Source organism: Ambystoma mexicanum, chromosome 5p (assembly GCF_040938575.1).
Source record: "Ambystoma mexicanum isolate Mex_15411 chromosome 5p, UKY_AmexF1_1, whole genome shotgun sequence".
Taxonomy (NCBI): Eukaryota; Metazoa; Chordata; class Amphibia; order Caudata; family Ambystomatidae; genus Ambystoma; species Ambystoma mexicanum.
In genome coordinates this window covers 941482475-941509894 of record NC_090930.1, presented here as the reverse complement: position 1 = coordinate 941509894, position 27420 = coordinate 941482475, and the positions used below count along the sequence as shown (strand labels likewise).

The window sequence follows — 27420 nt, the reverse complement described above, 5'->3', positions numbered from 1 at the left end:
ACCTTCTATGGGATACACTACTGTTTCCCAGAGCAGTAAAGTGAAATTGACTTTACTTACCATTGCAACTTTCTAGACCCAGCACACAATATCTTACAATAGGGTGCTGGAGGGGTTACCTCATACCCTTTATTTAGCTTCTCATGTAACATTTTGTTGTTACCCTTTCCTCACTGAATGGCTGGTGGCAGTGGTTTCGTTTCAACTACCATGGTGTGCATTTACCGTGGGCTGCGTTCGCAGCTGCAGTAAAGCACCCAAGGGTGCCATTTTTGTCAGAATGGCCCAGTCTTTTTTCACCATTTCTTTGTGGAAAGGTCCTTCTTGAGATTAACTCTGCGCGCCAAACCAGGTTTGGTCCCATTGTTCGCTTTGCCTTTGGCGGGATTCACGAAAGAAGCCCGCCTCAGGCTCCAGGGTGTCTGGGGTAGGCAGGAAGTGAGGGAGGTGCCTGAAACTCCCTGCGCTTAGTCTCCTAGGAGACCCAAATGCACGCTGTAGAGAATGGCCGGCTGACTGTGCGGCAAGGACAGCCACCGTGCTGGGTGATTGACAGAAGTCCTCCCTCTTTTCCCCACGGCTGAGGCCCAGGAACAGTGAGATCTGCAGGGCTGCACAGGAACAGAAGTCATCTGCTGCACCTTTTCTTCCATTCAAAAGGTACTGTAAAAAGTCTGAGAGAACTTACCTCTTGCTGTAGAGTTGCTTGCATCTTCTACAACTCACAAGTCTAATGGCTTGTGGCCCTACATTTGATTCTTCTTTTCTTCACTTCTAAAAACATTGTGCAAAGACTTTTCTACTTACCTAACAGAAGTGCTTCATCCTACATAAGACCTTTGGCCATTGGCTTTGGCCTAGCCTGTTATACTGAATGAGACTGCTGTGGGGATCCAAAAGTATTTGCCTGCTTAAGAATATTCGTGGTCTCTTCTTGTTCTAATAATCTTTTCCTTTTACCAATTTATAATAGTATTCTGAATGCAAACAGTAAGATATTAATGTTCCCAGCACCCTAGCTATTGAAGTCACCTGAGGGTGTAGGTTGTGTCTGTGGGCCATCCCAAAAGGGTCTTTAATGATTTAGAAAACTAAGTGTACAGTATTGAAGTGTATTTGTGTGTTGCTATTATATTGCTCCCTTCTGAAGGCTTATTCTGACTTCTAAATAAATTAATTGTTTATTCAAGAAACCTTGAGTGTAAGAGTTTATTTGAATACTTGTCACTGTGATTCTCTGTGTAACACCCCTACAGCTCACATTGACCCCTCTTGAGATAAGCCTGGCTGCTCAACACGCTACCAAAACTGTCTAGTACAGGTTTATACCAATGATTGGGTTTCCTATACCTGTAGTCAGAGGTCTGTGTAGTGTTCCCAGAGGGTACTGCATACAAACATTGCCCAACAGCCAGTCAGCAGACAGAGCAGGAGCAAGGGAAGGTTAGCAGGAGAGAGAGCAAGAAAGAAGGGGGTGAAAGGGAGGTCTGAAAGAGCTTACGGACCTTAAGGCGATCAGGCTCAAGGCAGAGAGAGGCTGGGGGCCATTCCAGAGGGTGGCACCTGTAAAGGAGAGAGATCTCCCCCATTCTCTGCTTGGAGAAGCGACTCAGCCGCAGAGAGTTAGAAATAGACGAGCGAAGGGCTCTAGGAGGAAGGTACCTAGGAAGAGCGAGTTGAAGGTAGTGAGGGCCACCGCCTCAGAAAGCCTTGTGGACAATGCAGAGGGACTTCAACCTTATCCTTGCAGCCACTGCAGGGATTTCAGGGGCGGAGAGATACAGTCCCTGGGCTTGAGGCCAAGGATAAGTCTTGCGATCATATTCTGAATGAGTTGAAGAGGGCAGATTGAGAAAGAGGCTGTTGCAGTAGTCCAGCCTAGAGAGAACCAGAGCTCTAGAGACAGTGAGCATCTGGGGGAAGGTGAGAAATGGGAGAATTTCTTTGAGGAGGAGCAGCTGGAAATTGACTTTCTTGGCAAGGTCCGTGATGTGTGGGGAGAAGAAGAGAGTGGAGTCGAAGATGAACCCAAGGATTTTTGCCTCACAAGAGGGTGAGGGCAGAGGGCCCAAGGAAGGCGGCCAGAGTGAGAGGAAAAGCGGGAGCAGGGGTCCAGATGAGAAAGATTTCAGTCTTAGTGGCGTTAAGAAAGAGTATGTTATAGGTGCAGCATGCGTGAATATGGATAGACAGGCCAGAATGAACGAAGAGGAGGAGGCTAAGGGAAGCCTGAATGAGAGCTGCATGTCATCCACATAACACTGAAAGTTAAAGGAAAAGGTAGAGATCAGGAGGGCCAAAGGGCCCAGATAGACATTGAAGAGCCAGGGGGAGAGGAGAGAGTCCTGGGGAACACCACATGTGAAGAGAGGCGGTGGAGAGAAAGGGCCCAAGTTGAACCTGCAAAGGTCAGTCCAGGAGGAAGGAGGTCAGCCACGCCATAGTCTGGCCCGTGATGCCAAGGGTCTTGCGGAGATGAGTAATCGGGATGTTGTAGTTGACCATGTCAAATGCAGAGGAACGGTTGAGGAGAATGAGGACAGAGAGAGAGCTAGAGTCAAGATTAGAGCGCAGGTCTTCACAAGTGTTCAGGAGTGCAGTTTCCGTGCCTCTGGCTGCTCTGAAGCCAGACTGATTGTCATGGAGACAACCAACAAATTCAGTGTGGAGGGTTAGCTGTGAGATGGCCAACTTCTCTGGGAGTTTGCCCAGAATAAAAGTGGTAGAGATTGGGGGATAATTATCTGGAATGGAGGGGTCGGCAGAAGGCTTTAGTATGGGGTGCACAAGGGAGTGCTCAAGAGGAGAGGGGGAAAGATCCAGTGGCAAAGGCGTGATCACAGAAATTGGCCAAGGCTGGAGCGAGAGAACCAATGTTGCCCTTAATGGTTCTGGAGGAGCAGGAAGGGGGGGGTCACCTGCTTGGAGGAGACTTTCATAAACCGGACTGGTCTGGAAACATCTTCAGGTGTTACAGGAGAGAGGGAAGAGAGAAGGAGAGGAGTGAGGGGGCGGGGCGGCCAATGAGGGCCTGCGAGAGGTGGAGGTAGATAGAGAATGATAGTGGATAGGAGTTTTTACAATACGTCCATTACAATTCATATCTCCTACAAACTAACATTAAAGCCAACTCTCAGCTGACTTTAATGTGAGTTTTAAGGTGATGGAATCAATAAACACTTTCAAAACGAACTGTCTACCAAGCAAATTAATTGACACGTCAGTTTTAAAGTGATTGAATAAATGCACACTTCATACGAACTGGACAATGCATCCACAACATGCTCCTATCACACACACACACACACACCCCCTTACGACACGCTCCAATGACAACTTCTATAACACATGCTCCTAAGACACGTGCTGCTATAAAAAGTGCTCATACAACACACTCCTATCATGTTCATATGACACATCCACCTGCTACATATGCGCCTAATGCATGTGCTCTCACATGCACCTACGACACATGGACCGGCACATGCTTTTAAGATACACGCTCTTATGATGCAATCCTACGACATGGCTCCCACAACACATGATCCTACGACACACACTAACACATATTCCTACCACAGAGGCATCTACAACATGCGTTACAATTACATACGCAGAGCGCATGAGTTTTACAGTTGGCCCATTAAGAAATGTACATCTAAAAAACGCACAAAGGAAAGTCACAGCTGACATTGAAGTCAGTTTTAAGTTGATGGAATGAATGTACACTTTCAATACAAACTATCCACAAAGTATGAGTTTTACAATGTGGATATTACACAATGAATATCAACTAAAAACTCACATTAAAAGGCATGTCTTCTAAATTTGATGTGAGTTTTAAGGTTATGGAATAAATGTACACAATGTGAATTGTCCACCGAGCGTGCACCTACGACTCATGCTCCTATGACACAGACCCTTACGACACACACTTGCCTCACAGATTAATGAGACACCTATTACACGTGCCGCTATAACAACGCTCCAACAGCACACTCATTACACTACACACGTGCCTGCTACACATTACATGTCAATGTACAAGTGCTCTCACATGCACCTATGACACACCCTCCTAACACACACAATCTAATGGCATGTGATCCTACAACACTCCTTCCTATGATACATGTTCATATAATAGGCTATTACACACGTCTACTACACATAACATGTGTACATAAAACACATGCTCTTATGACATGCTCCAACCACACAAACGCTTACAACAAAAACGTACCACACACTTATGACACTCAAACATGCGTTCTTTATGCACGTGCTACTATTACAGGTGCAACTACTACAGGCGCTCCTAATACACACCGCTATGACATGCGCTCCTATAACACATGGAGCAATGAGACACTCTTACAACAAAAACACCTATCACAAAGGAACCAACAGTACGCGCCGCAATCACGTGCGCAGAGCATTTACGTTTTACAGTTGGTACATTACGAAATTAAACATCTCCTGAAAAATCTCATTAAAAGCAAGTCACAGCTAACATTGATGTCAGTTTTACCTTGATGAAATAAATGTACACTTTCAATATGAACCTTCAACATAGCGTATGAGTTTTACAATACATATATTACACAATTAACATATCCTAAAAACTCACATTAAAGGCAGGTTACAGCTGACTTTATGCCAGTTTTAAGTTGATTGAATAAATTTACACTTTTCATACAAACTGTACACAGTCTGCACCTACGGCACATGCACCTACCACACACCCTTATCTCACACTCCTATAACTAGCGCTCCTGCGACATGCGTCATGTGCTGTTATAACAAGCGCTCCTACAACATACTCCTATCATATATGTTACTATTACACTCACCTACTGCAAACATGTGTATGTATGACACATGCACTTATAACACATTCCTACCACACGCTCCTATGACACATTCTTGCAACACATTCTTGCGACACACTCAAACAACAAACTCCAACGACATGTGCACCTACCACAGGCTGCTACAACACGTGCTCCTACAACAGATACTCCTATAAACATATGTTCTTAAAATATGCTACTACAAACACATTACAAATAACATGTGGACGTAAAACGTTCGCTTACAACATGCTCCAACCACACAAACATTTACGACACATACTCTTCCAATGCAGACTGACCAGACTCTTAAGACCCATTCCTATGACCTACTCCTACAGCACATGAAACTTAGAACATATGCACTTGCGACACATGCGGTCATGTAACATCCCCTTATGCAACCCACTTCTAATATATGCTCTTACAAAACAAGCTAGCATTACAACAAACTCTCAGGATCAATAGTCATGTAACTGTAAAAAAATTTACCATTATTTGTCTATTTAAGAATTAAGGTTAAACCAACAAAGAAAGTTAATCAGAAGAAAAAGTTAAGGTAACATAATGCAACTTTATTAATAAAGATCTATTAAAATCGACTGTGGTAACCTTAACTCACCCACACACGTAAAAAATATAAGTTACTCACCGTAGTGTCTAATGTACTCCTAGTCCATACTCCCCTTTCCTCCATATGTCCCACCATCCTCCCCCTAAATACAACTGAATGTAGGCCCAGTGTGGAGAGGAGTGCATGCAGGAGTGCATATTTCTCAGCTGGATGCATGAGCTGTGCCAGCGCCGTGCAGGCACCCTCTGCGGTATCCTGGCGGTGGGTCTCTCCGCCGCTCACAATGCTTTCCACACAGCACCCGCCATCCTGGTTTCGGCCAGCCTCTTCGTTGCTTCTCTGTTCAGCCTTCCCGACTCCCCATTTCGCTTTCCCTTTTTGGAAAGCCTGCTCCTTCCATCAGTGATGCCTCACTTGCTGTTCCAGCACAATTAATTATCTTGGTTAGACGCAGAGTAGCTTGTCGATTACGGATCTATATGGGAGCACGGAGCGAAGCACGTCCTGCTCTCATCCCTGCTGGCCACGCCTCCCCTCTCCCCGGCAGAAAGCGTTCCAATCTGTAACTTTCCCCACTGTAAAACGGTGTCAGGCGAACACTGGAATGCTGGGAAACCGTGAGGGCTGTTTCAGAGGTCACGCAGCACAAAGCACACCTAGTAGGGACTCTTCCCATTGTGAAGCGGTTGGTGGAGGCGGGTGAGTACCGGATCTGCGGGGAAGCCACAAGGGCTTTGAGAGCAGTCAGCGCCAGAGGCCGTGCAGAAAAAGGCCGCCGGACTGCATAAGAAAACTGAAGCAGACTAGATTGAAGCAACAGGGCAAATGGACGCGCACACCAAATCCAGCGAGTTCACTATTCTCCGGTAACCCTGGAACACTAACTGCCCGTTGCTTGAATCCAGTTTTCCTGTTGAATACCGAACCGATATAAAACAAGTTGATCATTGTGATGCATACTAAGCTGATAGAAACCAAAGTAGTTGTCATAAAGACTGCCAAGATTCAATCTGAAGGAGGTGACTGCTGCATATTGGGTTATCCTAAAAGCCAACCACACAAAGGGGCTATAGCTCCAGAAGTGAACTTGAACCATCATTACCAAAGCCAAAAGGGGCTCACATGTAGGCAATTGATAATCAGGGTTGCCTAAGCTAAAAGGAAATAACATAGCCCAATAGCGTGTGTGAAGAATATTGCTCAGGTGTAGAGAATGTTTCAAACCCACATTGCCAAGCCAAAGAAGTGTGATGGAGAGAGAGCTAGAGTTATCAGCATTTGGTTAATAATACAAAAGGTGGAACAGAATTGGCAGGGGGGGGAGAAAGGAAGGGCAAACACTTAGGTGTGGGGCAAACAGCACCAGTGTGGTTCTTGTTCTCCTTGAAAACATTCTCAAAACTGTGTGAAGCAGAAGACATTGTTTAAACCTTTGAAGTTGACCGTAACTAAAGAAATACTAAGAACTGGTCATTTGACCCAGCAAGGGACTAAACCAGGTCATAGAACTTTGTACCAATTGGTTCTGTATGGGCAGGGGATAACCCAAACAGAGCTGTAGTGTTTTATCTTGGCTGACAAGAAAGTATACCAGACCAGGAGCTTTGTGACCATTGGTTCTATTCTGGCAAGAGTACACCGGAGCACAAAGTTGTAGTAGCAGTAAGCCTGGCATGAGAGTAAACCAGGTGGAAGTTCATGAAGTACTGTGATGGGGTAAAACCTATGAAGCAGTAGTTGAAGAATCAATTAAGTGTTTTGGTGGAGTAGTACTGAAGCTAAAGTGGTGCCAACATATCCTGACAAAGACATTTGTTTTAAAATCTAATGAAGTTCTGAAATATTCTTTGTTGATGACAAGAAACTTTTTCAAGATCTTTACTGAACTAGACATTGCTGATGACAAAATGTTGTTTAAAGATATTTGCTACAAGTGGTAAGAGAAAATCTTTGTTGAACATTTGTAAATCAGCTTTGGAATCCAAGTTGGAACTTTGGGTTGTTAAGTTGGTTAAAAAGAGAACTGAAGCGAGCCTCTGTCATGATACAGGATTTCCTCATCCTTCTTTTGAACAGTTTATCCTGCTTGAATCTGGGGAAGGGAGGTGCTATCAGAAGAAGCAGCTATTGTGGTGTGGAGTATAATGTTTTTGTTGTTATACAAAAAATCAAAAAGGAAATATGTGGCAGTTTAAGTGTGGGACAGAAACTTTGCTGATAAAGTGTTTCCGTTAGTTTATTTTAGGCAGGGAAATCCTTATTAGGGTATGGATAGTGAGGCGTTTATTCAACCTTTCAAATCGAATACAATGGCAGGTTTTGAAAGACTTTCACAAAATAGCCTCCATCACATTTCTGAACCCTCACAGTGAGTAGACCTCCATGCAGCAGCCCTGCAGCAGTCGAACTCAGAGGCACAGAGTTGTGTGTGTCAGTTTTGCATTTTTGTTGGGAGTATTATTTTAATTTTTTCTGAGCATGTGCCTATTTTTAGGGAGTAAAAGTGGCCGATATACCCCTTGTATGTAGGGCAGGCTGAGACGTCTTCCAAAAATCCTTTGAACATGCCACATAAACTTCAAGGCAAGAACAACATCCAGCAAAAGCAACGCCCTTTCAGCAGTCATGGAAGGGATTGGAAAGAAAACTGGCAGGACCAAAGGCTCGATGAGATCAAAGTCCGAAGGAACTTTTGGCATGAAGGTGGGACGAGTCAGCAGTACAACCTTTGTAGGGTGGAAGGCCAAGTACGGCTGCTTGCAGGAGAGGGCCTAGATCCCCCCCAACCCATCTAGCAGAGGTGATTGCTATAGGAAAGCAGTCTTCCACAAAAGAAACTTCATAGGGGCACGATGCATCAGTTCAAATGAGCCCATGAGCTTAGTCAAGATTATGTTCCGGTATTAAACGCATACTGGTGCTCCAGTTCCTTAACACACATTCACATGACATCGCACTCCTCAGTGACACACACCTGAATGGGCCCAGAATGCAGGTTCTTCAAAAGGTCCAACTATGCCACAGCCTTCCATGCGGGATTCTCTAGAGGGGCAAGAGGAACGATGATCCTTATACACTAAAGGGTCCCATTCCAGGTGGGGGGTCCAGACGGATCTTAGAGGACTTCTGTGGTGGTAACTGGTGACATTGGGGGTAGCATCTGGGGCATTGCGGCAGCATATGCGCCTCCTCCACTCACATTTTAACTCCTGAATGACCTTCAAGCGGCAATGCTGGATAAACAAGTAGACTTTTGGGTGCTGGGGGAGATTTCAACAAGGTGATGGAAGTGGATAGGGCCAGAACGTATAGGGGCACTAGAAACCCTGGCCTCCCGACCAAATTGAACTCCTTCGCGACGGCACTTGGGTTGGTGGATGCTTGACGGAAGCTGCACCCCACGGATTCTGGGTACGCTTTCTTTTCTAACCCACATAAGTCCCTGTCAGGTATAGAGTACAGACTACTTTTTTGTCGCGCAAGACATTACACAAACTGATAACTGCCACGTAATTGCCAAGGGTATCTCAGATCATTCCCCCTTGAGTATAGTGCTAAAACATAGCCGAACCAAAACCAAACCCACCTAGTGTCTCAATGCATATTACCTCGGCATCCCTGAGGTGGCAGACGTACTCTCAAAAAACAGAGGAATATTTCTCCCTTAACGAAGGCTCTGACGCCAGCCCGATAACGCTGTGGGAAGGCTATAAGGCGGTGCTCCGTGGCAAGGCTCTCTCCTTGGTGTCGGCCCACTGTCGGCAACAAACCCCCAAAATAGCAGAGGCCGAGGAGCATGCAGCTAGCGTAGAAGAGGGGTGCCTAGCATCAGGGACGGTGGCTTTGTGTGAGGCCCTTACTACAGCTCAAGAGGTCCTAAAGAATCTGGTGCTAGACAACGCGCGGACTGCCCACTGGGCAGTACGCAGTCAGATATACGAAACAGGGGACAAAGCTGGGAAGACCCAGGCATGGCTGGAAAGAAGAGATAAGAATAAGAGGCATGTCCGAACCATACGCTCATCAGGAGGGGAATTATTGACCAACGATCATCAGGAGGGGAATTATTGACCAACGATGATGAGATTGCAGAGGCATTTTCCACCTTTTATGAACATCTCTACCCCCCCCCACCCTCTGGGGTCGTCAGGGGAAATAGGTGGCCCACACTTCCTAGACTCAATTACGATCCCCAGGCTCTCAGAGCACCAGACACAAACTGGAAGCAGAGATCTAAGAGGAAGAATTGGTGGCTGCCCTGTCCCAACTATAGTGTGGGAAAAACACTGGGACCAAATGGGTTTTCGGTGGAGACCTGGACGCGATTGGGTGAACTGATAACAGGCCACATGCATTGCATGTTCGTATGCTGCCAGGAGGAAGGATGTCTCCCCCAAGATCTCAGTAAGACGGCCATTGTGGTGATCCCCAAACCAGGGAAGCCATGAGAACTTTGTGCCTCCTACAAGTCAATATCGCTCATCAACGGAGATGCCAAGGTCCTCGCTCGGCTCTTGGGCAATAGATTGTTGGGGGTTATACAGTCCCTTGTACACCCGGACCAATGTGACTTTCTGCCATCTAGGTCCACTCGTATGAACCTACGAAGGATACAGTTTGCCATTGACCGAGTAACCGCGATTGATGATATGCTTACACTCTTGGCTATGGATTTTGAAAAAGCCTTTGATTCGGTAGTAGGAAGGGCGGCCTTATTGGATATCATGGGTCGCATGATTTTTGAGGCCAATAATTTATCCTGGGTCAAAATACTATACAACTCCCTCGAAGCAGTGATACTAGTGAACAGGACTGCCAACAGGGCTTTCACATTGGTGCTGGGAACCAGGCAGTTTTGCCCCTTCTCCCCCCTACTATTCACACTAGCTAAAGAGCTGCTGTCTATTAGACGCAGGGTGGTAAAAGACTGGACAGGATTTGTGTCACCGTGGGGAGGGGAAGACCGGGTTTCACTCTATGCCGATGACCTTCTCATCTACATGAGCAACCCAAGGACCTCCTGCTTCGTAATATCAAATATCCTTACAGAGTATCAAGAATTCTGAGGCCTCAAGGTGAATAAGCACAAAACGGTACTCTTTCTCCTTAAGGGTGGGGTTGAGGCAATCCCACGACACTGCCCATACGCTATCTCCATCCAGAGCTTTGAATATTTGGGCATCCACATCAGCCACAGCTCGGACGATTTCCTCCATCGTAACTTACAACCAATTATAGATAGATTTGGGACTGATGTCACCCACTGGCAATCCCTCTCGCTAACACGAATGGACAAGGCGGCTCTATTCAAAATGCTATCACTCCCAAGATTTTTCTATGTTCTCCAGGATGCCCCAATTCATGTCCTTCATACCATCTTTACGTCCGTGGACGTCATCCTTCGGAAGCTCCTATGGGGTGGGAAAACGCGCATAGGACTCAAAACCCTGCAGCGCTCTGTCTGAGAAGGGGTAATTGGTCTACCCTGCCTTCGTACGCATTACTGGACTGCACAGCTTGGAGTGGTGAATGAATGGCTCCACAGGGATTTGGGGCTCGCACACATGGGGGGGAGAGATTAGGAGCATGGGCACAATCCCACCCCTCCGGGTGTAGTACGGAATGGAGAAGTAGATACCCGATATGTCTAGGGTGATAAAGCACGCCTGCTAAATTTTGTATAGAAGCTCACCATCACATTGGGTGGGGGGTGCAGGGGGGGAGACTAACTATGTACCAACCCCTATGGAATAACATGCATATCCCTGAAGTCTTAAAACTGGGGCACTTCATAAGGTGGGACGAGGTGGGGACACATACCCTTGCAGGTGCAGTACAAGATGGGTGCCTCTTGATATTCGGGGCCATGCAGGGGAAGTTTGCCCTGTCCACTGGGGTACACTACAGACACCTATAATTTACACATGCCATCCGTGCCCAGTTCCCCACATTGGCAGCGATCCCAAAGTGCTCCCCCCCCGGAAGCAAACACCCAGCCTGCTAGAATCCAGACAAAGGTTACATCCACACTTTACCAAGTACGTACTGCTTTCAGCGCCAAGGAACTAACCTGGCTCCGTGAGAAGTGGGAGAGGGTAATGGGCTCACTGGAATCGGAAGAATGGGTAGAGGCACTAATGTTCCTTCGTGAAGTAGGTATAGATGCCAGACTTCGATTGATACAGTATGCAATATTGTATCAGGTCTATCACTCCCGTGCAGCGATGGCTAGGTGGGGCGTGGTGGATAATGGAGAATGCCTGCGATGCCGGCGGGCAGAAGGGACTTTCTACCACATGGTGTGGGACTGCGTTATAAAATACAGGACTGCTGGCGAAAATGCATCCGTAAGATCTCTAATATTTTGGGTCCCCAGTTCCGCAAGACCCAAAACTAGTAATATTGGGAATCTGGGGGGGAAACGGCATTCACTAAACACAAAAAGACATTCCTATCAGTGGTTTTCGGACTGGGGAAGAGGCTCACGGCTTCTAAGTGGGGATCTTCCGACAGACTGAGCCTTGGCAGCTAGATTAATGAAATATAGACTGATGTGCATCCCTAGAGAAACATATTTACAACGCATGGGGCTGTCCAGGGAGGTTTCAGAAGGTCTGGGAGACATGGACAGGAGCCGGGTGAATACTTGGCATAGAAATGCCCCATGGCATTGATCTCATTGAGCCTTGGCAGTGCAGCGATCTGGGACAATTAAACCCCCCCAACACCCCACTTGTTATGTATCATTTCCACATGTAATTTTATTTCCCTTTATTGTTCTACAAATGGGAAATAATGTAATTGTAACGTGACCTTCTTTAGTCAGGATTGTTTGGTTTGTCTTCTTTATTTGTTTTCAACACAAACAGCTATGAACAAACAGATTTCTAAAAAAAAATAATAACACCGTCCTAGTGGAGTCTGTCAAAATATAAAGGCCTATACTAATAAACCTATTACCAAACCTTACTTCTAAATACAAATGACGTGGGACAATGTATTGAAAAAGAAAAGTATTCAAGAAATGATATGTCGGGATAGTTGAGCAGTTGGCTTCCCTTCTCCACGTTTTCAGCATGGGGCAAGGCGGCACGCTCGAGCTTCACACACACTCTGGCTTCTCTGCCGCGAGGATACAATTAAAAGCATAGGTATCGCCTTCTGCCCAAGTCTCTCACTCAATAAAATCTCAGGAAATTCATATTCATAAGTTTCACAATTGGTCTCCCTCGATCGGGCTCAGACCACGTATCTCCCACCTTCAGGTTCGGACCACTTTAGCACAATGTTCACAATGGGTCTCCCTCGTCCGGGCTAGGACCATGTAATCCCACTTTCGTAAGCTTTCTTCTTTTTATCAAGAATCGAAGACTTTCGATTGTGATGGGTTTTGGTTAAACCGTTGCAGGAGAACCATTTGGATTAATTTAATTTCCCATTACACTATTTTACTTTCACTTCTGCCACTTCTTAACTGGATACCTTACAGAGACCTTCGATTAAGCACACTTGCGGTGCCGGACCACTCAGTCAATGGTATTGTATCTTTTTCCTGTTAAAGTTCAAACATCCATAAGCTATTCACTTTCCCTGTCTGTTATCTCATGTGTTACCAATCTTCGTTCTTGCATTCTTTATACAATGTTGCCACTTGCAACCTGGATTTCAACACAGACCTGTCTTGCATTGGTCTTGCCAACCCATTGGCTGTGTTGATCTTTCGGGCACTGCTTTAATCTTGGAGCCAAGGACGGCACCACAGCGGCTGCTGCTCCTTCCCGAATTGGTCAGCCGTTCACGAGGGCCCCGGGTATCTTCCACACACAATGCAGGATTCTTCAGTCTGCTTTCCTGGCCTTATGCTTTTAACTCTGAAGGACTCTCGAAAGGAACGGTTTCTCGCCTGAAAGCTCAAGGATATCTCCCTCTTGCACACCCTTCCTGGTTTGCAGTCTTTCTTCGTGTGCTTTGCCTCGCTCAGAGTGTGCTCTCGTGCTCCGCCTTTTATCCATGTAGAGAAGGTTAATGGATGTCAGGTGTGAGTGTTTACCAGTAATTGCCTGACCATAGTAGAGGGACATGTCAGGTACACTGCTCGGGTGGGAGTTTTCTCCCAGAGCGGGCTGTGCGTTTGAAAATGTTTATAAAGGGAAAAGCAGGGGGTCTGGAGTTCCCACATATCCTACCGGGTAGGATGGGTTAAAGAAGTTACAGGGAGGGAGGGATACCACGTCTCGCCATCAGGTGTCCCCCTCCCACAAGACCGCTCACCCCAGTGATCCTCCTGCACTGGTCCACCCAGAGGGTCTGGATCCAAAGGCGATGGCTGTGCCCTGGCCGCCTGACAGAGAGACCCCTGGGAACTAGCAGGTGAGACACCTTCTGGTTTTTTACAATGGGAAAGGATGAAATAACCGCTTGTCACCGAGGATGACAACCGAAGAGTCACAAAGGAGTTGATGGTGGAAAGCTATGACGGGCTTGAGGCATTAAATCAACGAGTCTGCGAGAACCGAGAGAGTGACAAGGGATCGGATATGTTGTGAATGATGGGATCCAGAAAATTCAAAAAGGTGAACAGACCCATTGCCAAGACGAGGAAAGATTCCTGCTTTGAAGATCCCTCCTGTTAATGATTAATCATTTCAGGGGGATATGTGTGCCCATGGGCCTCATTGGAGAGATGATTTCCGAGGGCTGCGGGCCGCGACCCTAACATTATTACACTTGAGGGATGGTAAACTGCTGAGGGGGTAATGCGGTCCAATTTGGCTGTTGTGTCGAGTTGTAATGCCACATTGCCAGAGGACTCTTAACCCGAAATGTATAGTAGATATGTCATTGTTGGATATCAGGTGAGATGTTACCGCCCCTAGTAAGCATGAATGATTTCAAGGTTAGTCTGTGAATGGTCACAGTACATGTCAGAGGCCTTAACTCCCCATTTAAGAGGTCAATGTTGAGGATGGAATTTAAGGCTTTGAGCGTAGACATTCTCTGAATCCAAGAAACATATTTGGTGAAGGGGTCAGAACCCTCTTAGGGGCAGAGGGACGGGAATGGTGTACTACGCCTCTGGGTTGATGAGGAGAAGGGTAGCTGTGACACGTGGGTTGGGTGGGGGTGGGTGGGTTAGGCAGATGGAGTTATGAGATACAGAGGACAATGTGAAAGTGAGTGGAGGTATCCCTTTTTTTAAAAAGGGATGTACTACAAAAGTAGTACTAAGGTAGCTTCAATACATTGTCCCAACTTGAGCCAGATAGCCTTGTGGGAGGAGGTGGTGGCACACAAAGGGATTTTGGATGGGGTGCTTTTAGTGGGGGAGAGATTAACATGGTTCCTGGCCCAATCTTCTACATGTTGTGAACAAGGGAGGTCTGGAGGGGGAGCGGATGTCTGGATGGGGGCAGGGGTAGAGGGACCTAGCCAGAGAGGTAAATGAGACCTTGGGACTGGTAGATGCTTGGGAGACCAAAACGGACCGAGACCGCTCATTTACACATTATTCCCAGTTCATAACTCCTTCTCGAGCATTGATCTACTACTCGGTGGACCCATTGCCTGTCCGGGAAGACAAGACAGACTGTTTCCTGGTCAGCCCATGATCTAGCCTTGGTTGAGTTGAGTGCATGCAGGGGGAAGAAGAGAAGGTGATGGATCTGCAATGACAACCTGCTAAAAGAGGTGGGGGTAGAGCTGTTCACTAAAGTTAAGGAGCATAGGGGGAAATGGATTAGGATCAGCTCCCAGAAAAAAAAATTGAAAAGCGCTGTAGAGAGGCATCCCTTCTGGGCAGAATTAAAGACCTGCAACCTAAAGGGAGTTTGCGGGTGCTGGGAGCGGGGGGGGGGGGAGGAAGAGGGGTGTAACTAGCCTTATCCCCAAAAAGATTGAAAGATTTGGAGTTATAAAGAGAAACTTGAAGCTTTTATAACTGATGATACACATAGGAAATGGCTCAAGCTAAAATACTATGAAAAGAGGGAACAGGCCGATGGGCTCCTCACATGGAAGTTGAGGGAACAAAAGAAAACAAGGTGGGTTAATGTTATTTGGCCCGAAGAGGGGGTCCTCAGACAACAGTGAAATTACAGTCATATTCAGGAAATATTCCAAGGACTTTTATGCCTCTGAGTAGAAAGCGGACGTGGGACACAAACAAAAACTTGGCTGTCTAAATCTTCCCTAGGTGGGGCAGCAATACGCTTCTCTCCTGGACTCCCTCATTTCAGAGGAGGAGGGAATAGTGACTATGAAAGGAGGCAAGTCCCTGGCCGAGGTTTACTGTCCTGTTTTACAAGTTACCACTCGCTGCTGGCCCCGACATCAGCAAAGTTATTCAATTGAATCCTAGAGGGCACATCACTTCCAAAAATCAATGCTAGCCGCAATTATTACGGTAATTCCTAAGGAGGGGAAGGATTCATCCAGGCGTGCATCATAGATGAATGTGAAGATCTTGGGCAAGATTCTGGGGAACAGGTTCGCCAAGATCCTCCCAGTTTGGATTCATGGGGATCAGGCAGGGTTTGTCAAGGGAAGGGAATGGTTTCTTACCTGTAACTCCATTTCTCCAGCATTGGTATCTTTCATGGATTCACATGCTTAGAATATTCCCCGTCGTCAGGCTGGGAATCCGCGGTACATTATATAGACCCTTTCCCGTAGGAAAACTTTTTCGACGCTTATGCGTCCTATCCACCTCGTTTTGAATCATGCGTGCCCGCGCCGTCAGGACGCCATGATATAAATACAGGACCCGCCCCCGCGCTCCCTCAGATTTCGGCCCCCAAAGTAGTGGGGGAACCAGTTTGCATGCCCAGGGGAGGCAGGCGGGCGCATGTGAATCCATGAAAGATACCAATGCTGGAAAAATGGAGTTACAGGTAAGAAACCATTCCCTTCTCCAGCATTGGATCTTTCATGGATTCACATGCTTAGAATAGATTACATAGCAGTACCATCCCGAAAAGAGGAGGCGTGCATGCAAACTCACATACTTTCCTCACAATGCCCGTTCCCTATGGTCGTGTACCCGTCAGCAATTGTTAACATAGAAAACGAACAATATTCAATCATAATTGCAACAAGATCTAACCCCTCAACCGGGGCTTACCTTATTGGAATAGGTGTCGAAGCACCGCCTGTCCCATCCGAGTATCTTCGGCATGTTGTTGTGACAGGCAGTAATGGCGGGTATAAGTGTGTGTAGCCGCCCAGGTAGCCGCCCTGCAGATGTCCCCCAGAGGGACTCCAGACCACAGCGCCATCGACGTTGCCGCCGCTCTAGTTGAAGGAGCTCTTGGGCGTCGCAGAAGAGGCTTCCCAGCCTTGGAATGGCAGTACGAAATGGTAGACGATACCCATCTTGACAGTGCTTGCTTTGAAATGGCTTTGCCTTTAGCACCCAAACCATAGGCCACGAACAATTGCCTCGTTTTCCTGAAAGGTTGCGTGCGATGAAGATAAAACTTGAGAGCCCTTTTCACGTCTAATGTGTGTAACGTGCGCTCCGCTCCCGAGCATGGCTCTGGAAAAAACATAGGTAAGACAATAGGGGAATGTTTATGGAACACTGAAGGAGCTTTCGGTATGAACTGTGGGTTAGTGGCAAGGACCACTTTGTTCTTGAAAAATCTTAAGTATGGTGGGTCTACCATTAGAGCTTGGATTTCCGAAATACGTCGGGCTGAAGTGATGGCCACCAGGAAGGCCAATTTCCACGACAAAAACTTTAGAGACGATGATGACATTGGTTCAAAAGGAGGTTTCATAAGAGACGCTAACACCAGATTGAGGCTCCACACCGGAGGAAATCTCTTCTCGGGAGGGAAACTCCTAAACAAACCTTTAAGGAAGTGCTTAATCAGGCGGTCGCTGAATAATGGTGCGGAATGTCGTTGACGTGTAAACCTGGAGATGGCGGCCAGGTGTACTTTTATCGACGACACCGATAAGCCCTTTTGAGCTAAGAACAGCAAGTATGGAAGGAGCTGTTCCGGCGTAATCGACTGCGGAACCAAACCTGGTTGATCCACACACCACTGACAGAAACTCCTCCATTTGTACGAGTATGAAGTGTTTGTGGAAGGTGCTCTTGCCGCTTGCAGAATACGACGACACTCCTCCGGAATCGTTAGCTGACCAAATTCGGCGAAGTCAGGAGCCAGGCCGTCAACTTGAGGCTGTCCGGGTCGTGATGCCAAACGATACCCTCCTGTCGAGACAGAAGGTTGGGGATCTTCCTGAACCTCATTGGCTCCGCCGCCGCTAAGTGCAGCAGGTCTGAAAACCACACCTGTCTGGCCCAATACGGGGCCACCAGAATCACCCGACATGGGTACTTGAGGATCCATTGCAACGTCCTCCGGATAAGAGGAAATGGAGGGAATGCGTACAGGAATGTGTTCGTCCATGGGAAGGAGAACGCATCCCCCAGTGAGCCCTGCTGAGGCCATCTGCTTGCATACTGCGGGCATTTCCTGTTGTCCTTCGTCGCGAACAGATCGATGGAAGGATGTCCCCACTTCTTGAATACATGTTGTAGTTGCTGGTCGTTCAGCACCCATTCGTGAACTTTGTTCATTTTCCTGCTGAGGGCATCGGCCTCCACATTTCTCACACCTGGCAGGTGGAACGCCAAGATTAGCATGTTGTGTTGCAGGGCCCAATGCCAGATTTTCTGTGCCTCCATCGACAGGGACCTGGAACGTGTTCCTCCTGGTTTCCTTAGGTAAAACATTGTAGTCGTGCTGTCCGTCATGACACGCACCACAGAGTCTCTCAATTGAGGAAGAAAAGATTTTAGAGCCCACCGCACTGCTCTCAGTTCTAGCAGGTTGATATGCAGGGAGGACTCTTGTAACGACCACCGGCCTTGTACCTGCAACGTATCCAGATGAGCTCCCCATCCGCTCAGCGATGCATCCGTCACCACCGTCTTCTGGAACTCCGGTTCCACCAGAGGCATTCCTTTCGTTAAATGAGTAGAAACTCTCCACCAACAGAGTGCTTGTACCAGTTGTTCGTCGATGACCAGTCTGTCGGACCAGCGACCTTGGCTCTGCACCCAACGGTCCGCTAGAAATTCCTGGCAAGGCCTCATAAACAGACGGCAGTTGTTTATCAACGGAATGCAGGATGACATGGTCCCTAGCAGGGACATGTATTTGCGCACCGACACCCTGGTACCGCATCTCCATTCCAACGCCTTGCTTTGTAGCTTCTGTATTCTTTCGCTGGATGGTCTTACAAGGCTTGTGTGCATATGAAACTCCGCTCCTAAAAAGACCAAGGTCCTCGAAGGCTCTACGGAGGACTTGCTGAAGTTTATCGCGAAGCCCAGTTCCTGTAAGAGGGACATCGTGGCCCCCAGACTGTTTCGTGTTTGTTCCATGGACGAACCTCTGACCAGCCAGTCGTCTAGATAGGGATAGACATGGTAACCATCCTTCCTTAAATGGGCCTCTATAGGGGCCAAACACTTGGTGAACATCCTGGGGGAGGACTTGAGACCGAACAGGAGGACCTTGAACTGAAAATGCTTTCGCCCGACGACGAACCTTAAATATCTCCTGTGTCGTGGACGTATTGGGATATGAAAATATGCGTCTTGAAGGTCTAGCGACGACAGATAATCCATGGGTTGCAGTGACCTGATAACCTCCTTGAGCTTTAGCATTTTGAATTTTGAGCTCTTTAGCCATTTGTTGAGTACCCTCGGGTCGAGAATGGGCCTCCATTTTCCATTTGGCTTCTTGACAACGAAGAACCGGGAATAAACCCCTTGTCCTTCCTGTGCCACAGGAACCCGTTCTACCGCTCCTTTTTGCAGCATAAGCGCCACCTCTTGTCTTAGAACTCGAAGGTGGGGCTGGGCCGAAAACACTGGCGGAAGACTTGGAGGCTTGTTTTTGAATTGCAGCGCATGACCCATGCGAATCGTGTCCAGAACCCATCGATCTGTGGTGATGCATTTCCATTGGTCGACATGATGAGAGGCTCGACCCCCCAGGACGTTCCAAAGGCAGTCATTGGTTGCTGGTTTGCTTGTCCTTCGTCGACGAGGGACCCGAGCCGCGTCGTCTGGAGGCTTGATAATCTCTGCCTCTACGTGCCGACTGGGATGCACGTCTGTAACCTTGTGAGGAGTATGAGGGCCTGTTAAATCCACGATCCGTAGAGGCTCCAAAGCGGGAGTTTCCGGAAGCACCCCTGAAGGGGCGAAAAGAGCGAAAACTTCTACCTGTCTGGAGGGCGCCGAGAGACCTAGCGGTATCCGTGTCTTCTTTCATCCCCTTCAAGGCTTCATCTACCTTGTCTCCAAACAGATGTTCTCCTTCACATGGCATGTCTAGGACTTTGTATAGGACTTCAGGTCTAAAAGTAGTACATTTGAGCCACGCTTGTCGACGTAGTACTACGCCATGATTGATTTGTTTAAAACCAGACTCTGCTAGGTCCACCGCAATATTAATTGCGTGGTTCGAGGCCTCCTCACCATCTCGTACTAGCAACATGGCTGATTTTCGATGTTCTTCCGGCAGATGTTCTAGGATAGGGGCTAGTTTATGCCACATCTCCCTATCGTATCGTGATACAATCGCCAAGGAGTTGGCTGCTCTTACCGTCGTGGCGCCGACTGAGAGCACCTTTTTTCCAAAGGCGTCCTGCCTCCTGGCCTCGCTTTCTGGTGGGGTTGAACATTTTTGCTGTACTCTGGCCTTCCTAGCCGCTGCCGCCGATACCACAGAGTCTGACAGAGGCTGTGATGTTAGACATTTTGGAGTGGACTCCGGAGCTTTAAACTTTTTCTCAATACGCCCCTTAATAGCCGGTTCCGAGAACGGATGACGCATCATCTTCAGGCCTTCTTGCCACACGTGGTCCAGGATTGGGATGGCAAATACCGATTTCCTCCTTTGACCCATGTGATCAAAAAGAAAACAGTCTTTCTTTTGCTCCTCAGGAATTAAGCCGAACTCAGAACACGCTTTTCCCATCATTGCATGGAAGGCTCCCACATCATCCGGAGGAGATGGTTGTGCCTGGCTCCTCGTAGACTCTACCTCTACATCCGAATTCCATGTTGGGTCTCTCGACGGTGACAGGGAAATGTCCGACCCTGAGTCACCTCGTATAGAATCGGACTCCGATAGCTCACCCTCCTCCTGCGCTCGAGGATGATCCTTCACCACCTGGGAGGCCGACGGGCTTTTGGTCGTCGAGCGAGCTGCTTGAGCTTGTTCATCGACGGAAGGTGCAGAAAATATCAACGATGAAGTGCCAGACTGAGGTATCTGCGTATCCAGACGCTGCAGGAGCTTCTGAAGTGTATTAAGCACATCCAGAGACAAAACCGTCTGGGGGGTCAGCAACGTCGAGGATAGAGGGACCACACCCCCACTCGTCGTCGACGTATTGGAAGGCCGTAAGCCCAAGTCCTACGGCTGCATAACCATGCCACATTCTCCTTCCACCGACAACACCGACAAGGCCGTGTCTGGCTGCAGTAGGATCTCAGGGGGGGCCGGGTCACAAACCTCTGGCTGCCAGGCCATAGATTGAGTCATCGTCGATGAAGGAATCCCCACCGCTGCTGCCTGAATAGTAATAGGCATAGTCAGCAACACCGGGGTCGACGAGCAAGTAGCCGGCATCGAGCCTTTAGACTTCGTAGCCGATTTCGTTGCCGACTTCCCTGCTGAAGCGTCTCGACTCACGGAAGACCTAGGACGGTCCCCTGAGGAGGATTTTGATGCCGCTTGCCTCTCCGTCTTAGAGGATGAGGAGGAGGAGGAGGAGGACTTTTTGTGTGATGAGGAAGACCCAGCATGCTTCCCCGTATGCTTGTCCGCAGGGCATTTTTCGACAGGCCGCACCTTCTTCGAGGGAGGTTCCGACTTGCTCCTAGAGGCCGTGGAGCCAACTTCTGATGCCGGATAGGCACCCGCTCCGTCGTTAAGCCAGTCGACCAACCTTCTTTTCCGGTCTTTAAGGGTTTTTTGGGAGAAACCCTGGCATATCTCGCATGTATCCGCCGTGTGGTGCGGGTGGAGACAGTAGATACAATCCATGTGGGCATCACCTTCATAGACTTTGAGTCCACATGTCGCACAAGGACGAAATAAAGCTTTTCCGGACATATTTTTTCCAGAATGTAACGTCGCCGAAGCGAAAATACAACCTAATTTCGACTAGCAGTAACCACGAGGATCCCACTACTTTGAAAGACGGTTGAAATCTGAGGGAGCGCGGGGGCGGGTCCTGTATTTATATCATGGCGTCCTGACGGCGCGGGCACGCATGATACAAAACGAGGTGGATAGGACGCATAAGCGTCGAAAAAGTTTTCCTACGGGAAAGGGTCTATATAATGTACCGGGGATTCCCAGCCTGACGACGGGGAATATTCTAAGCATGTGAATCCATGAAAGATCCAATGCTGGAGAAGGCAGGGTTCCGCTAATATCAGGAAATCTTTTAAATCTTATACACAATACCCAAAAACAAGGAAAGGAAGCCTATATAGTCACATTGGATGCTGGCAAGGCATTTGAATGGGTGGAGTGAATCTTTCAGAGTTTGGTTTTGGAAACATTTGGGTAGGCTTTAGTTAGGACCTAGATGGCATCTCCTTATGAGGATCTTATGCCTAGGGTGATGATCCACTGGGTTTTTGTTACACAAGGGCAGCAGAAAGGGGTGTCCCCGGTTATGCACTTCTTTCCCTAGTGATCGAACCTCGGGTTCAAGTGATCAGAATCAACCCTGAGATTAGGGGCATGCACTGTGATGGGGTGACATTTAAACTCACCCTGTTTGCAGGTGACATACTGGAGGTATTTAGTGGACACGGGGCACACCTTGTGAGGAATGAGGATGACCCTAAACAGTTATGGAGCCTTGGTTGGACATCGCGTCAACCACACAAAGTCCTATGTCCTCCGGATAGGGGAACAGAGAATTTGGAGGTAACACAGTACCTCCATGGTATGACAATTAATGAATGACGCGAAAACATACTTGGGTATTAGGATCCCCCCGGAAACTGAAGACTGTACAGACTTAATTATGATCCTATAGTGTAAACACTAAAACGAGACTTGAGAAGGTGGTCTGATCTTGAACGTCTTCCCATATTTTTCATTTCCTTTTCTTGATGATTCCCCACATCCCTCCTGGCAACATTTTTTAAAGAAATAGATACCATATGTTATACATTTATTTGGAGATCAAGGGTGGCCTGAGGGAGCTTGACCCTCCCCAAGGAGTGGGATTTGGATTTCTTGAATTCTTCCAATACTACAAGGCAGCCCAGCTCAGGGTGATAGAACACATTCGAGAAGACTTTAGGACATACTGGACTTATCTAGAGGACTGTGTAGCCCATCCCAGGAAGGTGAAAGATCCATTGTGAGCATCTAGGAAGTCTATACCTCGGCAGCTCCGTGAACACCTCACCTTGCGAAACATGTAGGAACTCTCCGAAACATGTGGGATCTCTAGAAGGATAGAGTGAACAATTATTTGTCTTCTTGATCTTCTTCGCTGAGCTTCCTTTGGGGTCCACCATTTGAGTGGGGCCAACTTGGTTCAGCGAACAGTCTGGGGTGGTCGGATCTAGGGCTTGAGAGGGTAGGACAGCTCCTCTTGGGAGGGACATTTAAAGGGTTTGCGGAGATTCAGGACATGTTGGGTAGGTCAAATATAAGAATATTTGAATACCTTGGGCTTAAATAAGTTGTTTTGCACTCCAGGTGGAAGGACAACATCATTGGGGAACTCACACCCTTTGAGGAGATCATTAATACAGCTCAGTCTAGGAAAAGGATAATTTCTAAATTCTACAAATCGCTGGTCCAGTGTAACCCCAGTGCCCATCGTCCAGGAAAAGTTTCCGTAGTCCACATCCAGGGCAGATCCTGAACAGAGGCGTTGAGTCTCCTTTGTCTTCAGCCATGTCCACGCGTGGTAGGCCTCAAAGAATCTTCTGGAATCCTCCAAGAAGGGAAATCGATGAAGAATCACCCTTGAGCGGTGTAGAAAGCTCAGAAAAACGGGTCCCCGTTAGTCGGATGATCGATCAATGGCTTGAGGGTCAATTGACCGGAAGAAAGAGACTAAACTCTTAGAAAAAAAAATAATTCCGAAAACACAGTAAAAGCTCCAGAGCTATAGCATGAGGACTCCCACCACTTGAACATGCAGTAAAAATCTGAAGATGGCTGCCAGAGGAGGGGCTTAGGTACATGGCAGTCATTGACTGGGGGAAGTATGACCCAGAGACCAGTGATTGGTTGTTAGGAGAAAGACCGTTCAGAAGTGAAACTGAAACTGATTTACAGAGGATTCCCAGCCTGATGAAGGGGAATACTCACGAGCATGTGAATCCATGCCAGACCCCATGCTGGAGAATCTCAGGATTTCAAAGAGGTTTCCAGATTCATCACCATTGTGTACCCAGTGAGGTGGAGAGGTTGGGACATCTATACACATGTGGTGGATATGCCCACATAGTCAAATCTTCTGGTCCAAACTATTGGGTTGGATTAAGGATATTGCAGGGACTGCATGCCCCTCCTCCAAGCCCCAATCCCGAAAGGTCAGACCCTCTCAAACCCCCCAAGGGAATCCCTCAAAAGACTGACACCTGCAGACTCCCAAGAATGTGGTATGTTCTTTTGTGGGCAGGAAGAATTGCAGTAGCCCAGAAGCGCAGACAACCCTCTGTGCCTGAGAAATTAGATTGGTTACATAAGGGTTGGGATATTTATTTGCTGGAAAGACTGACATACATGGCACATGAGAACGTAACATTCGTGGAAGAATGGGAGGCTTTCACTGATTAAGTTCTGATCCGAGGGGAAAGTCCTCATTTAGTGAATTCTGTTAAGACTAACCCATTGCAGGAAGAGGTAGCAGTTTTTGGTATGAGGGGAACATTCGCTTTCACCCACTAAGATTGAGTAATCCGTGTAAACTGGTAGTGACTGCATTCTCAGAACTGCATGAGCAACTACCTGCTGATGGATAAGAATTTACGGGCACAGGTGCTCACCCTGCCCCTCTCCCCCATAGGGTACTCCCCTTTTGTGTATTATTTTGTTCTGCTTTTACCAAGGAGAGAGTAGTAGGGATCTAGCCACTGTACATGTTTTTCTTTTCGAAATAGGAGTCAACAAAAGGAAAATGAGTTGTGTTATTTAAAGAACTTGCAGCAAACTCATCTAGGCTGCTGCATATTATTGGCTTGACAGACTCTTTGTTGTTACTTATGCGTGTTTTTGCAGTTGTCCTTGTGCACAAATATTTCTGTTTGAACAATTAAAACTCAAACATACATTGACAGACAAAAAAACAATTATTTCCTAACCATATCTTCCAGAAAAACCTAAATGGACCATGGTGAGATGCATGCGAGAGTACAAGAGGTTGACAAAGAGTTAAGCCTAGGCAAGTGTATCAATTGTTGATCTATGTGAGGAAGCTATATGGTCCTGTCTCAGCTCCCACTTTGGCCTGGTGGATTTGTTGGGTGATGACAGGCTAAAAGTGATGTGGGGGTCTTTGGACCTTATTCAGCCAGAGGGGCAAGGGCTAAAAACGGTTTAATGGCTGGTACTAAACTAAGATTTCCTGAATGCAGCAGATTGATCTAATTAAGGGGTGGGCAAGCTGCGGCCCTGCAGATTTTTTGGTCTGCAACTCTCATGATCCCTTACCACGGACTGTGCTGGCCACGCCTGGTGGGAGTTGCAGGCAAAAACAACAGAGCACTGGTCTAGATTCTACTTTTAAAATGTTCCACTTTAGGCATAGAGATGGTGCCCATTGTAGTTAATTCTTTGAACTAACAATTCCTGCCTCCGGTCTTACCACAGAATAAAGATGACTGACCTAGACAGGAATAGTGCAGGGAGTCTTGATTGCACCAGGCGAGCATTAACCCACCTGAGTAAAATACAGATGTACATCTATTTTGGAATTGATCATATGTGATATTCATCATTCTATTGTAATTTCCCCTATTATGTGTCTTTATTTGTAGAAGAATCACTGGGGGGATGCTTAGTGAGCAGAGTTGCTGAAGGGTGTGGAATGTCGGAGTTCATTTATGACTCGCCGGTTGCAAGGAATTGGTGCAGTTGAATTTGGGGCAGTTTAAGATTATTTCGAATGGTTGGTTAGAATTTTCAGTTCATTCAAGGGTTCTGGTTCAACAATTGGATATCTGAGCAAGGGGAAAGGGGGCTGACTCTAACCTTAAAGTGAGATAAGCAGGGAGCTTGCCAGTGATTGGACTGAGGCAGGGTGGGCTAATTGCATAGTAGTTGAAACAGAAAAAAGGTTAAACTACTCAGAGAAACAGACTTAGTGGGTTTGCAGTATTTGAGTACTTTGCAATGAGAGTTTAATCTGAACCTGCTGAAGTGTCTTGCAGTAAAGAAAGAAGATCATAAAGCCTGCCTCTGTGTTAAGAGAAGCAAGCCTCCCTGCACTATTCTAGTTGGGGAAATGTTTATTGGCAAAAAGTGGACAGGAGACAGTCTTCAGTTGTTTGAAAAGTCAAAAACAAACAGAAGGGCTTTCAGCAAAAAATATACTCTAATGCTGAAGATTTTGCTGGACAAAACCTTAAATCTCACCAAACTACCAGCAACGGTTCATCTATGCATTATAACTGGCTAGACTTCTCCCTATGGAAGCTTGCATGGACCTGGAGTTTAACATTTTGCCTGGCTTTCACTGAGCCCTCTCAGGTGGAAAAATGTAATCAGAATAATACATTTGAGGTCCTTTCTAGACTCTACATACTATATATACACATAATTTACAACTCCAGAAACAGCGAAAATGGTGTACTCACCTTTCGAACATGGAACATTCGGCAATCGCAGCACATCTCACAAAAACGTGGAAGGATAAGCCGCTCTGTGATATCTTTACCCACCGTCGGAGCCATCTTGCACATTATCTGACAAGCAGCAGAAGTATTTTAGAAATACAATTTCACATTTGTGAACATTAAAAACAAACAAAAGGATAAGGGGTTTCCGGTATCAAACTATGTTGCCATTACATAAACACTTATTTTGAGTTCTGGCAGCCACAAAACATGGGAGGACATTTCATGAAAAACAGAGCAGTAGGTCAAGATACAAAAAAAAAAAACAAATAAAGTACCTCTCTTGTGGCAGCACCTTCTGTGTTCTTAGCCCAACGTTCCTCCAACGCACACACTTTTTGAATAAGGACTCTTAATTAGGTGGTAGCACAAATAAGTGCCAATGTTTAAACCTAGTGAGGGCAAGTACTTTCCTGAGGCCTCCATTAATCCACAACTCCACCTATTTATTCAATGCATTCTTTATCCTTCAACCATTGCTGGCAACCAGTATATCGACTAGAACAAGCAGTTGTGCCAATGTAAGAGCGAGTTTAGTGCCAAAGAACAGGGCTTAATGCAGAACAGAGATGTTTCTTTAAGAGCTGACTGCCAGGGCTTGCACGCCTGGGATGCCTGCATCAGCTACCTAAACCAAAGTCCAGCAGGTAAGCAAGTCATCAATCAGCATCAAATGTTTTGCCAAGTCTACTTCAGTAGACTATTCAACATTTTTGTCTTTTAAATTAAATTCAAGAAATTGCTTGGGAAGGGAGTGGGCCAAGAGTATAAAGAAAAATCCACTTCATATGAAATCAACTTTAGCCCTAGCTCCACATCCTTCACAACACCCTTTCAGCCATCGCCTTGGAACATATGCTGTATTTCAAACAAGGAGCGGACCATTGCAATACAGATGTCAGCAGGGCTTTGGCACCCATTACAATGACACCGAATTTTGGAGAAGCTTTTTCTGGCCATGCCCATGGTGCCACCATTTGCAACCAGTTAGGAAGGAAAAGCATGATGAAACAGTTCTTCTCACTGTTTCTGAAAGGATTACAGTGAATGAAAAGCTTCCAGAATGTGCACGTTTTGGAGGG

The 27420-nt window shown here is 47.0% G+C and overlaps 1 protein-coding gene across 10 annotated transcripts in view; it reads right to left on the bottom strand.

Moving 5' to 3' along the window:
* Nucleotides 1–27420, bottom strand: part of PPP4R1 (protein phosphatase 4 regulatory subunit 1) — a 1265416-nt gene that overhangs the window by 859911 nt on the left and 378085 nt on the right. For all 10 annotated transcript variants that reach the window (XM_069613385.1, XM_069613380.1, XM_069613382.1 and 7 more), the window contains one exon: nt 26300–26407. In XM_069613385.1, the coding sequence (XP_069469486.1) occupies nt 26300–26407 (108 nt within the window). The remainder of the gene's footprint in view (nt 1–26299; nt 26408–27420) is intronic.